General features: G+C 40.5%; 1 protein-coding gene across 2 annotated transcripts; it reads right to left on the reverse strand.

The window, feature by feature from the left end:
• Positions 1-9657: 9657 nt before the first annotated feature.
• On the reverse strand, positions 9658-14742 carry Rap2c (RAP2C, member of RAS oncogene family). 2 transcript variants are annotated; one of them, XM_034485828.2, is made up of 3 exons: positions 14610-14742; positions 12281-13070; positions 9658-9970 (listed from the first exon to the last, which is right to left on the reverse strand). In XM_034485828.2, exons 2-3 carry the CDS (start codon positions 12551-12553, stop codon positions 9692-9694), a joined length of 552 nt encoding a protein of 183 aa, XP_034341719.1. In that variant the 5' UTR covers positions 12554-13070; positions 14610-14742; the 3' UTR covers positions 9658-9691. The 2 variants fall into 2 exon arrangements, with proteins under 2 accessions (XP_034341719.1, XP_034341718.1); XM_034485827.2 differs by lacking the exon at positions 14610-14742 and adding an exon at positions 13185-13351.

Genomic DNA, 14742 nt, shown 5'->3' on the forward strand with positions numbered 1-14742 from the left:
GAACTTCACAGAGCTAATACTGACGAGCCACAACCACGTAAGCTACTCTGAAATGAGTATTTGGGTTTAAGGTGCAAACTCAAATTAAGTATTCATTTCCAGCAGTTTGTAAATAAGGAACAAATGTCTCACTTGCCACAACCCTTATACTCTCACCATCAAACCCCAAATTTAAGAACAAGAGCTCGCTTTGAGGGAATCTGATCAGGAATCAAATGCAACACGATTTTAAAAAAGGAAATCAAAGTTTAATCATTTTCTACTCATTAATTAATGGCCATGCTGACCAATAAGTCACATGAATGTCGATATCACTTTATTTGAACAGCACACACAATACAAATTTCAACTTGCCACACCCGTCCACAAACTATCACTGCATATAATAGAGCTTTGCTTGACAAAGTTATTGAGCTATTATTATAGATCAAAAGCATAGTTTTGGTTTTATTTAGAAGCATGTTCAAATGACTAAAGCTGGGCTCCTAAAATCGAGAACTTTGGTGCAGTAGGTGAGCTGCAGTTACTAACTTCTGCAAATTAAAAGCACACAAATAAAACCAAATAAAAACCCCAAAACAAAATACTGTCAAACTTACACAATTGAAAAATAATTGCTAGAAAAAGCACTCATCATCATGATGTTAAAACTGAACCAAAAGATTACTCATTGTAAGTATTTTTTTTCTTTTCCTATACCTGCGTTATTGGTAAAATGTTCAAGTATTCAGACAAAATGTGCTGATTAGGTAAACAACATGGAAGGCAATGGCTATTAGAAAGCACATTTGCAAAAATAAAACACAGCCAGCCAGAGACTTGGCGCTATTTTCCCTCCTGTTACACAGATTTCTGTCTCTACTACGAACATGCTTCTTGAAAAATAACTAAAAAGCAGTTGTGATAGTGCAAGAAAACATTAACAAATATTGCTTTAAACTATTATTCAGAAAGACAAATATTAAGAACTAGAAATTGTACATGGTTTATGTGAATTCAATTTTACATGTGCAGAAGTCTACCAGATGTCAATGACAAGCCTGCTGGGCAAAGCTGAGCTATCTCTGTTTAGGTATACAATTAATTTACCATGGACACAATATCCCTTTTCAAAGGCATTGCTAAGTAGGTCATAACTAAGTTTAGAACTTCACAGAAAGAAAAATGTTACTGCCGCAATTCAATGCTGCAAATGAGATTAACACATGTGAAGGCCTGATGGAATCAAATACTTAACTCTTCAACTTCAAGTAAATGCTGTACAGTCAATCCCCAATATCACCTGTAACTTCCAGAACTCGTTAATTACAAAAACTGCACTTGAAGAAAAGGGATATTCCATCTATACAGGTAAAATGTGATCTTTAGTTTCTTTTTACAACACTGCCACACGTAAACAAAGTCTCAAAGTATTAACCAACCATTTAAAGGAGAAAGATTTTACAAATAGGATGAAGCATTGGTACGAGGTAATATACAGAAGTAACCATTTGTTTAAGGCTCAATTTTTTTTCTCCATTATATCTTTCTTTTAAAAGGCATTGAGTAGGTAATACTGAGTTTGAGTAATAAATACAAGTTGAGAAACTGATTAACGAAATCAACTAACATATTAAAATTAACCCTTTCATATTAGCCATCAATAAGAACTTAAAAAGCTATAAAAGGACGGATTGATAAAGAACAGATTTTGAATGTATGGTAAACGTGCTAAGCATTACTGTTAAGGTCCATGGATCTTGAGGGCCAAAGACCTTATGCACTTCATTAGATGTATGGCAACATGCTGTGATAGAGACAGGTTTACCAAGGCTCAGTTCTGCAACCCAGGTTGTAAAGTTCTCCAAAGCAGCATCTGTGCAAATTTCCTCTGAGTTTTTATCTGCAAGTAAGATCAAAACATTTCATGAAAACCAAGAAATATACAGTAGAACATTAAGAAATAACCCTTACATCAACAAACCCAAAGGTATGTATGCATGCATACACACACACACACACACACACACACACACACGCATATATGAATAGATGGATGAATAGATGATAGATGGATGGAGATAGATAGATAGATAACAGATAGATGGATGAATAGACAGATAGATAAAAGATGGATGGATAAATGGATGGTTGCATACTGCAGGTCACTAGTGTGTGACCATGGGATCTCGGTGGAATTTCACTGTGTGCTCTCCATCAGTTTAAGTAACAAAGTAAGTTACTGCACAGGTTCAGAAAAGTCACCAAAAAACAGAAGTGTAGTAAGGCTGAACTGGAGAGAATATACTGTGTCTCTGTTACTGTTTATGTTATGATACTATGACACTTCTCATTTACACATGATGTTAAAAACATTTATAGTGATGAAAATGATCTTACGATACAGAAGTTAGAGCAAATGGTGCTTCACTTTGAACTGGATCTGCCCTATTATAACTGGAAATGGTAGTCTTCGATGCTCATTATGAGCTACCTTGTTAGTATACTACTTTTTCCAGAGTTTAGTTTTGTGGAAATCCAGAATCATTCAGAGTGTAGACACTGCACATGCCCTATGCTAACCTGCTCTTTTTATAGGCACCCTCTCAATCACAAGAGCTTCTCCTGTTACAGACTCCCCAGTTTCTATCCTTACAGCTGAAAGATTTCTGCCTTCCATCTAATAATGGGGAAGAAAACTGTATCATTCAAACATTCTGTCCTTCAGCTGTGCTGAGTCACAAATTGACTTCTAGAGGAATGAAATTGTGTTTGTTGTTTAATTTTAATAAAAAATGTTATCATATAGCCAGAAACAAAAGAAAAGCAAGTGTGAAAGAGTGCCAAGTGAAGCTAGTATTAGATCTCAATAAGCTCTAGCAATGTCTACAAACACGTCATTTTAATTTCATTTGACAGCTACACTTCTATTAGTGCTCAAAGAGCCTGAAAGAATGTGTTCGCATCAGCTGGAGCATAACCATGATTACTTCAAGAGACTTTCCCATTCATCATTATTGAAATCTTCCTCTTTAAAAACTATCATAAAAACTTGGTCTACTTAAAACTAAGTCTTAAATGTGGAAAGCTAAGCCTTAGATTAGAACATGGGTTAAGTCTGAACAAGTCCAGCTTCCTTATCATGAAAATAGCAAGAAAACTGCTTCCCTCAGCAAGTTGCTATCTATTATATGAGACAGTGTGTGAAAGTACTTCATAAATGAGTATATAATGTCAGCAATTGCTTTCATTTCCTTACTTAGTGATATTTAGACCACTAGGATCATATCATCAATTCATTAATATCCCCACTAAGGACACTCTATAAGTAGGGACTTTTCAAGCTTAGAATTCATATTTAGATCAAAACAGTATTCCATTATTTATATTTATAACACTAGAATTTTCACTAATTCATATTAGACTTCCCCCAATTAATTTTAAACAGCATCCTATAAATTCTAATTAGCAATTTCCAAAGTAAATATACAAGAGCTTGAATTTTTCAGGTATGATTATAATAACATCCTATTTAATTTATAAAATGTGATGGCTTAATACTGTAACATCAAACTGGTAAAGCACTATAAACCAGCTTACTAATAACATTCTATATTAAATAAAAGTTACATATTTGTCACTTTTCACCCCCAAAAAAACCTGAGTACCATTTGCTCTATCCACATGCTTGAAGATGGTACTCCAATAAATTCTGAGTCACACTCAACAATATTAACATCGAGAACACCTTTAAACAAAGTAATAAGGGTCACTTTTTAAGACAGCAATAAATTATAATTCTCTGAAGTAATGGATCGTGAAGCAATTTCTTTCATTAAAGGAAAAGGACAGTGTCTTATATTAGTAATATTCAAGATGGAAAACATAAATGTCTTTGCTCTACAGTGACAGCAAAATGTTCAGTTTATTAACACTCTCATTCATTTCAAAGGAAAGCACTCCAGAATCTTTAAAGGCAGTCAGTCAGCTAAGCACATTTTCCTGCTCAGGCTATCACAATGAGACATGTTTGCTACAAAGCTGGGACTTGCTGCTTCCCTGCCATGAACGTCACAGGATAATACTTACACTGTCAGCCAGCCAACAAATCTTAATTCTGGCAGCTTCTACTCAAATTTGCACTAAAGTGTTTTGTTTTTAATATTTTTCTAATAAAATTATGAGAGTAAAATACAGAAACAATAGTTCCAAATTTCTGTCAGTAAATGAAAAGGGATCTCCCTAGTAGTGTAAGCTGGTACACCAAAGTACCAACCACAGACCTGAAAGAACAAAGATCATTATTTATGCCAGCCTGCAGAAAATGGGAGATTCTTGATTCAGGACAAAACACATCATTTCATGAGGCAGCAGAATGCCTGGGATGTTAACAAAGAACTGTGAGGGCTTAGCAGTTTATGAATGTCTTTTTTAGCTTTAACAGCCTTTACAATTTTAAACAGAATAGTATTTACTACCATAATTTTTATCTTTTTAGCAAATATAGATGTGCAACCACAGTTACATTTTTCTTTCGTTTTTTCTAGTTTCAGACATATGGAATTCTGGAGACTTAAGCAAGGAGCATGCCTAAAAGATGAAATTCCCCTTATATTTTTACTTGACATTTTCATATTTGAGCTAAAGATCAGTGGTACTGACAACGCTTTGTTATGTGAAGAGGTAGGCTATTTTGGTTGGTGGTGCTGTTACCAATCTTGCTTCATTTCTTTACCCTAATTTGTATGAAGCTTATTAAAAGCACTGGAATAGGAAGACTAAATCATTAAAAGTACTCATTCTCTCCCATTAAACACAGATAGCAAAAGTGAATCTATATCAGCAATGTCTTGAATGGAGGTAGAACCATGCTGGATGGGAAACAGATGTGCTGGATGTCTATGATGAACCCAGAGTCAAAGAGAAGGACTTAGATACTTCTCTTATGGCCTAGAGCTAATATTGTCAAATGCTTGACGTGATGGATTCAATTCTAACATCTCAAATACTGTCACCATGGCCAGTGACATGGTAATAGTGTGTGGCCAACGATGTGATTCTAATTGCTAACTACGAATCAGACCAAGTAAAATACTGTTCCCCACAACTCTAAGTAGTACATTCTGAAACCAATACTCCCAATACTGTGGCTAATCCAAGGCATTTGCGCATATGATTTGGATTGGATACGTTTTCCAACAACTGACAGAACTTCAATTTTTCTTAGTTACATTATCTTCTAACTTGTACAGCTCCACTGAGAAGCAATCCCATGAGGAGAGTTGTTCCAGTAGTAAGGCTAGAACACTTCCTCAGTGGCAGTTCTCCAACTCCATGATGCAATTTTTGTTAATTCTACTGATGGGTCATTTTAAGCCAGAGAGGTAATGGAGTAAAACTGATCCGCTCACACACATTTCATTCTACAACAAAAGCCTAATCTTGAGGTTGGAGGAGCAATTAAAGAGGGAAAAGATATACCTTCTTTCTATTGAGACACGTCCACACCCAGTGCAGGTCTAATTAGTCCCCCATCTACTCTGAAGTGTCAAACTGACAACTTTGTGGGGGTCCAAGAAGGGCTGGTGAGAGAATCAAGGGTGGTAGGAAAGGCAAGCAGCTCTGTCCACCACTTACACTCCAGGTCTGCTATAGGCCCTCAGGGTTCTCTGCCCCAAAGCATGCTTCTCCCCTGTTCAGATGCTCCTCTCCTCTCTGGCACACAAGGATAAATAGGGGACTGTCTCTCCACTTAAAGTGCATGCTCAATAAGGCAGGAGGAAAGACAGATGCACCTAACAGCACTGTACTTCCTACAATGGACATCCACCCCAGGCTTCTACTCACACAGTAATGTTTAACTTGGATATGAACATGCCAGCATTTTATAGTATAAAATGTGATTCCATCTTGAGTATTTTCATTGCTGAACTATTATATTTAGTGGAAAAAAACAGGCAAAAAGATTAAGAAACTGTTCTTGGTCCACATTTATATTTTTTTTAAAAAGCCTTGAAAATTCTAATCCATCCTACTCCATCTAAGAAATAGTAAGTCCAGCTAGAATAAGATCCCATTCATAGATGGTTTAGCCTTCCAGGAGCCTTTGTTACCATCCCGGGCACTCTGCTGCCACGTGAAATGACGTGTCAAGAATCTCTCCTTTTTCTTCAGGCTGACATATATAATGAACTGAGGCTGACATAAATAATGATCTTTGTTCTTTCATTTTGCTTCCTGGTGTTTGGTACTCTTATGCACCATTTACTCTACTTGGGAGAACCTGTTCCATCCATAACGTGCTGAGGAAAGCGTTAGAAAATTTTACAGACCTTCAGGCCATATCAAAGGACACCCCGTTCCCTCTTTTGTAAATTGTTTCCTTTGTAACTTTCATTAATAATGGACTGACACATAGGACTGCCTTAAGCATCATTGTAAAAAACTTCACTTGAGAAAAGGTTAGACCCAATAATCACATAGGAGATAACTTTAGTGCACATTTTCCTTCTCTTGGAGAACTGGATAGAACGTTAAGGGTTTTATTATGACTCGTCTTTAAATTCTTTCTGCTTAGCAAAAAAACAAAAACTACCTCCCCACCTTCCCTGCCCCTGCACCACACACATGTTTTAAGACCTGACTCAAAGGCTACCACTGTTCCCAAGCAACTTAAACTTACTGGTTCTTAACCAGGGGCCATTCCATCCCTATGCCCGTGGGGATATCTGGCAATTTCTAGAGATGAGAATATATTTTGTCAAAAGTGGAGGATCAGAACATAAAATCAAATCTATCAGGATAGCAACCATGTATGTTACTCAACATTTGATGGTCCTAAACAGAGGACAGCCCTCAACAAAAGCCCAGTGTACTGGGAATTTCTGTTTTCTCCTTCCTCTCAATACCCACGCTGCTCTGATGTTCTTCTTTTATACTAGGTTATTAAGAAAACAGCCATCCTCTCAACAGCATTATACCCAAACAGCATACTATCGAGTGAAATAACAGACACCAGATGGAGGAGCTACTGACTTGGGACTATGACAAGGGGTAGAACACAGAGCAGATTTTGATGACAATACGGCTGCCCAGTCCCAGTTCTACAAAGCACTTGCTAAGTCACTGTTGCTCACTAAGGAAATCAGGATGGTGGCTGGCTCTAAACAATCTGCCATACTTCCTAATTTACAATAAAATGGCTGCCAGTGGGAGGGTCAAAGGGGAAGAAGGAATCCTGAGAACCAGGCCCCGAAGCAGCTGTTGGGCAATAGACTAGTGACCCAAATGAAAGAGTGTTAGGAAACAAATCTGAGGAATTATCAGGAGCCACTCTCAAAACACTAATGAATGTCCCCCTCCATCAAACACACCAATGATCAGCAGCAACCTCAGCCTTTCCATATGAAGTACTAGTAGTTCTCACTTCACATAAAGTCCTTTTGTAACATGCCGGCCAATCCCTTCTCAAGTTGCCTTTACTAGGCGAAGTTTGATCGTCAGTTTAGATCTGGAACTGACAGCCTTCAGGGCTCCGTGACTCACAGAGACTCACAATCCATCACATACTTGTTCAGGTGACAATGAGGAAGGACGAGCACAAACTCCACTAGCCTCAGGTTACAGCCCGCATACCTAGCACTTCTATCTGATTGGGGGTTAGAAAAAACCCTGTACATGGTGCACACTGTTCTAAAAGATCCTTTAGAAATCTGGCTGATTAAGTGTATTATTTCAGATGCTATACCTTCAGCCTGGTGCTTAGCTTAAAAGAACAACAAAATCAAGCAGAAAGCTACACATTCTACAAAGTCACCTAAATAAAATGTGTAATTACTGGTATTAATAACATCTGAGTTAGTATGTTAATCAACAAGAAGCATGAACACAGTTGGCTTGTTACATTTAATCCATCCCATGTATACATATATCCCTCTAAGTAATGGAAAAACCAAGACCATGAGAGTATACAAGAAAAAACAAACTCAAGAGATCATTTATAATAAAACCTTTTTAAAGATAGCCGTAGAAATGATCCAATTCCCAACAGTGGTAACAACTGACCCTCTATGTGTATGAGACCAATTTTGCTTTTGCCCTCTTTTCCTATATTAGTGACAGGAAGAAACATCTTATGGGATTTGGTTAATTTGTATAAGGATGATAAAACTCAAAGTACATATATTTATGTCATCTGCTCAATTACCAGTGTGAGAGAAGCAGAACTTAATGGTAAAGATGCTATCACCATACAGAACTTGTTCAAACCTGAAGTTGCTTTATGATGTAAAAGACAGATTATGGAATCAAGAATGTAGAACTCGACTGTCACCTACATATCACATAAGCCTGTTCCCACCTCACAAACTACACTGTATGGGTGACCCCATCAGCAACATATAAACTAAACTACAATCCCAACATTTGACTTTATAAAACAAGCTGTAGCTAGACATAATAAGCGAGTTTCATCAATGTTCTGGGATGGTAAAGGATGATAAGCAAAAAACACTTTGAATAAAGCACTGTTGTCACCCTTCATTTTCAAAGATGACACTACCTGACAAGAGTCCTTGTCTAAAAAGATAAATTAGGGACCCTGAATCCTTTCAGTAGGCAACACGAATAAAGCCAGGCCCTTGGTTAGGAATCATGTCTATAATCTGAAATGCCTGTTGCCATTTGCAAAGCTGCTTCTAGACTGGAGGTCAGCCCTGGCTCAGAGGGGTCAGCTTCATCCTGAAACTGTCTTGCTAGTCTGGTATTTACTGTTGTTTTCTTGATCTTCCATAGTATTGGTTGTTTATATTATTATCTAAGTGCTATTCTCTGAGACTATTATTGGATTACAATCCAGCTGAAAAGATCAGGATATGCATGCAATCATCTCATCTTAAATGCTCAATAGCGCAAAGTTTTACATAACCTTATTTTCTCCAACGCTCATTTAAAAAACATACTATCATTTAATGGAAGGTGTGAAGGCTCGTTATTGTTCTTAATCCCATTATTTATTAAACCGAGTAGAAATGATCTCTGTGCTCAGGATGGTGACACATCACAGACGATTTAAACAGTTTCACTTCATCAGGGATTCAGGAGGAAGTGAAGGTCCTCTGTTATTCCCAGAGGTCATTTAAGTTCCCTGAGTGCAAGGTACAGATGAACTTGATTAAATAATCATTCTGTTAAATCAAGGACTTGGGTGATTAGAAAATTGGTGGTTTCAATTATAGTGGCTCTCTTCCCCAGAATATAAAAATATTAAAAAGTATCAGAAAATTATTCATCATTTTGTGAAATTATTTCTGATCCCTCTCCTGTGCATCTTGGACACCAAGAGTGCCAACCAGGGGAAAGAGTTACTGTGGTTTGAATCATCCCTCCAAAAGTTATCAAGTAAGGCTGAGAAGAAAAACTAGAAAGACACTCCTTTAAAATGTAAGTCTCATCAATGGCAATACACACAATTTCTTACCTTTGTTCTGCTTATCTGCATATTAAAAACTTTTCTGCATTGAATTGAGATGGTTTTATGCTGAGGAAAAATGTTATTTTAAAAATACAGAAATTTAAGGTGGTATCAAATGTTATTGTTTATTACCATCAATCAGCTATTTATTTTATACTTGATCAAAACCAAAAGACCACTTTGTCCATGTAATTCCACCAACTAACCTGCTCGGTATGGCCATGTTTGAGGTTTTCTTTTTTACTGGACAACACAAGTTGTACAACACTGATCTTGCTTCTCCGGCAGGGATGAATAGTTCATTTGCCTGACGATCTCAGCAAAAAGTTCATCCACCATTGATTTACTTTTTGCTGATGTTTCCATGAAAGGACAGCCCCATTCTTGAGCCAGAGCTCTGCCTTCCGAAGACATAACCTCTCTTTCTGGTTCCAGATCCACTTTGTTTCCTACTAGGATTAGCGGAACTTTCTCGTATCTCTTCACTCTCACGATCTGATCTCTCATGGGCTTGATATCCTAGTCAAGCAATCACAAAGGGAAAGAACAAAATTAGACTTTTGCATTACCACAGCTGACGCCATACAAAAATCAGAAAAATCACTCCTTGGTGATTATGTAAAACTAAAGTCGCATCTCAAAATAAAGACAACAATAGCATTTTCCCCTGGTGACATGAGAACTAGATGGTGTGCACTGGCACTAACTGTGCTTTTTGCATCAGGAATATAAAACTTAAGTTGTACACTAACCTTAAAGCTCCTCTAACCCCACCCCCTTCAGTCTACTTTGATCAAAGAATCATGTTCCCAAATATGAATAATCCATTCGAGCATACAGATGTTTGGCCAGCTCCCTAAACCTGCCTACTTGTCATCATTCCTTGTAATGCCTGTTATCCTAGCAGAGGACTGTAGCATGTATGTAACTCCTAGTAATTTAGCAAGAGGGCTTAAGGGAAAATGTTTTAAAGACAAAGGGGAGGGGAGAGGAACCACTCAATGCTTAGAAACCCAGTTTTAAGATTCATAAACATAAACATTTCATTTTACATTGGTTACTAAGTGTTTAGCCTTGTAATAGCAAACAACTGTGGTCACAATGAACTCGGCCCCAGAAGGCCAATGCATCTGGAGTCTGGGTGAGAAGTCATACATGTCCTCTCCCATGTTTGCTTCCCTTCTGATTTGTTCACATATGTATTGCATGTAAGCAATGTAGTTGATTACTAAAGATCAGAGCACTAGCTACTTTTCAGTAACATCGATTTCTAGAGAAAATGTTTTTGATATAGGAATATTATAAGCCAGCATTGCCTATTATTTTTGAGTTCTGTAACTTAAAAGAGTTGCCTTAAATACAGATACATATTTGACTAATTACAGTAAACAAAGCATTCACACACAGGTCAAACATACCAATTTAGTCTTCTCTGAATTGTTAAGCTGATTTCTGTTCCTTATGGAACAACAAATTTAGCTAAGAATACCAACTTTTGCCTCAAAGGAACCTGAGTCTCTGCTGAAATAATGCCATAGTTCCATACTCCATATTTATGTCTATAGAGAATACAGTGGAAATCTTATGAAATATCTTTCCTTTGAAAAGACCAGGAGAGTCTGCTGATAGAAAAACAAATCTTTCGAGGATCCTTTAAAAAGAAAATACCTGTCAAATAATACCCTTAGCACTTTCTAGGGGAAATGCTTTTATGCTACTTTTGTTTGGAATGTGATTCTACCTAAAATGTTCTTTAGAGTCATTTACCCAGAACTTACACTCTTTACAAAGAAGTTCTTAAAGTTGTATAAGGTTACGAGAAAAATTCATACATAGCACTTTAACTTCAACTCCCAAAGAATGTGAAACTAGCACATTACTCTGGCTAAGGCACTTAAAATTTCTTAAGTAAGCAACATTAAGTGCATACCTTTAAATGCAGAAAAAAATCCGTTTCCTAAATCAATGGAGGTCAATAGTACGGGTCAATATAAGGTCATTTATTTTCAAGGAATAAATAGCAACAATTAGTGCATCTCTTAAAATAACGTTAACTTCAGTCTGTTTCCCAGTGAAGGATGGAGGGATTTTCTGAAGCAACTGGACCAGATCCAGGTTGGCTACCCCACTGGGATAAGAAATCTGCACGCGCTCAGCGTTCCCAGTCCTACATATTTTCTGTAAGTATAGGCTACGATGGCAGAAAAGATACGGATGGACGGGAGAAAAGGAGAGTCATCCTTGCTTTCTGTTGGTTATGAATCCTAGGTACTAGTCTTTTAGACTAGTAACTTCCCTTTCGGCTGCCTTCTCCCAAGAAAAATGCCAAGAAAGCAGGGCTCCCATGTATTTTGCACCACTGAGATTTAGGATTCAAGCTGAGGAACTTAGGAGCGGGGTGGAGGGGGTGGGGGTGGGGGGAGGAAAAGCAGGCACCCAGGTTTTTAAGCTATGTGTAAGAGATAATGGACTTGAAACAGTTTCTTCCGTCGTGCTCCACGCTTGAGATTATCTATGAAATATTTTGTTGAACACGTTAATCGATACTTGCTGAAGTGAATAAGCAACTTCAGGTTGTACAGGAGGACTAAAAATACTCAGGCAGACCTATTTCGTTTTCACTTTTCTCTTCCTTAAAAATAACTTTAAAATATTTGTCGATGTCTGTTACTTTAGCACTCTCTACAGAAACAATCCAGTGCTTTCCCATAGCATGCCAAACTTTCAAAAGCTAAACGCACTCATTAGACGCCCGGCTCAAGCAAATCAGAAGTACGTGTAGGATTACCACACCCCCTTCAAAGAAATTACAAGACTTGGTCTGATTACCTGAAACGACTGTTGATTCACCAAACTATACACCAGGATGAAACCTTGGCCGTTTTTGATGTACAGATCTCTCATGGAGGCAAACTGCTCGGTTCCTGCGGTGTCCAGAATTTCCAGTACTGACGGGGAAGAGTCCACTTCGATCTCTTTGCGGTAGAAATCTTCAATGGTGGGGTCATATTTCTCAATGAAAGTCCCGGTGACAAACTGCACAGTGAGGGCAGATTTGCCAACCCCTCCGCTGCCTAACACCACTACCTTGTATTCCCTCATGAGTCTCACCTTCGCCAACTCCTACCCAAGGGGGGGAAAAAATAACACCCCGCTAGCTGCGCTGCGGCAAGGCCAGGCGGAAGGTGGGCGGAAATGTGCGAACTGGGGAGGAGAGTGCGGAGAGGCGGAGGGCCCAACCGGGGACGAGGAGGAAGTTACAGGAGGGGGAGGGGAAAAGAGCCAAGTGTCGGGTGGGTGGGGATGGGATGCTGATGCCCTTCCTATAGGAACCCAAGGCGGCCCGGGGGGCGTGGGGAGGAGGCGCGCCGGCGAGCGGCCGAGCCGAGGGTGGGGAGCCGCCGCGCACCCGCACGCGGGAAGGGGCGGGGGGCCTCGCGGCCCGGGGCTGCCCGCCACCCCTCCCCCGCCCAGCACACAAAGGGGCCCGGGGTCCCCGCTTCCTGCTGGCGCCGCCGCCTCCGCCGCCGAGCCGGCCCGAGGCCTCGGGGCCCCCGCCGCGCTCACCGCCTCCGGGGCGGGGTCTCTGGGCCCCGGGTTCCCGCGGGGCTCGTCCGGCCTGTAACGAGGGGAGGGGGAGAAGGGGCGCGCGTGAGGAGTCGCCTGACCTCCACGCTGGCGCCCGAAGCCCGCCACCTCTGCCGCCGCCGCCGCCGCCGCCGCCGCCGCTTACCCTGCTGTCCACACGCTCCCAGCCGCCCGGGAGGCTCTGTCAAGCCAAGGCCATGGCCACCGGGCCGCCCTGGCCTTGCTGCTGGCGGACGGACGGGGAAGGGGCGGGGGCCGTCCGGCGGCGGCGGCCGCAGGGACTCCAGTTGAACCCACCTCTTTTTTTTTTTTTTTCCTCACCCACCCCCCACCCCCCACCCCAACATAAACCCGGAAGGGTTTCCCTGACACACTGGCTGAGGTGCCCCAATTCCCCGAGACTGGACGCGTTCACTTCCGGTGGGGAAAGTCCCACCTCTTCTTCGGGGCGAGCCGAGCGGGTGGCGCTAGGGCCGCGCCCTGCCGAGCGAGCCGGGCGGCCCGGCCGGGTTACAGGTCGGGGCAATGGCCTTGAGAAAGGGCGCTTCGGGGAAACCTACAGCTCCAGCGATTTCAAGCTGAGAGCGGCTGGCCATTTTGCTCGACCCCAGGCCCGCCCAAGTCTCTAGGCTTCTAGGTGTCCAGCAGCTGCTTCTGAGGACCCGGTTCCCTCCTTGGCCCGAGGCGGCCAGCCAATAATCTAGCTGCTGAGAGAACAGCAAACATCCCTAGGCTGGAAGTTACTAGGAAAATAAAACAGTTTAGGAAGTTGAGTCTCTGCTATTATTTCTTTCCACTTGATATTTTTCCGGAGCAATGTATGCAAACGACCCTTAAGAGTTGGTTTGGGCTCTTGATTTTTGAAGGTGCTGTTTTAGTCATGTATGACACTCTGTACTTTATCAATCGGCACATCTGCCTCACCTTCCTTAGTAAATACGAAACTGGTTTTTTTTTTTTTTTTTTTAATCACAAGGCTCAAAGGGATAAGCATTTCAATTAGACTTTATGGTGGTCTATTCAGTTTTGTTCCAACTATTTCCAACTACCACACAGCAGAAATGATAACCAATATCGAAAGGTGATTGCAAATGGTTAGGCCTGTGGAATAATTTCATTTGATCCTTTTATCCTCTGAAACATGTCACAAACTGCCCACCTGGCTGTCCCACAGTGCAGCTTTGTTTTTTTTTTTTAAGGCCATCATTCATAGCCTTGAAATTCAAAAGCAAATAACAACTCTAGTGTTAAACTAAGTTCTATTTTTAGAGAAAATTGTTAGTGCTAACTTTCTATTTGTAAGCTTCATGTCAGATCCATGGGGCCACACGGCTGGGCAGTATTTGGGGGCTTTTCACCCCGTCTTTATTTGAGTACACTCAGAAACCTGAGAGAATCTCTGGCCAGCTTAATAAAAGTAACTCCACATTTCCTTATTTGCAAGCCCTAATGACCAAGCTGGATAAAGAGATGTATTACCCAATCCAAAATGTTAGGTATTAGAAGCTAGGAGAATCACAGAAGTGTGAAATCCCATTGTCCCTGGTCAGTAGTTCCCAATGTCACTTACAGTAGTCAAAGGACAGTTTAGTTCAGTTTTCTCCTCGGTCTCAAGCTGGTGCAGTCTCTCCAGTGAAGTGGCTGTCTCCAGCTAGCCTAGATCCTGCCTGCTGCTGCCAAGGCACTGCCCTCTACTGGAAGAG

This window comes from Arvicanthis niloticus, chromosome X (assembly GCF_011762505.2).
Source record: "Arvicanthis niloticus isolate mArvNil1 chromosome X, mArvNil1.pat.X, whole genome shotgun sequence".
In the NCBI taxonomy this organism is placed as follows: domain Eukaryota; kingdom Metazoa; phylum Chordata; class Mammalia; order Rodentia; family Muridae; genus Arvicanthis; species Arvicanthis niloticus.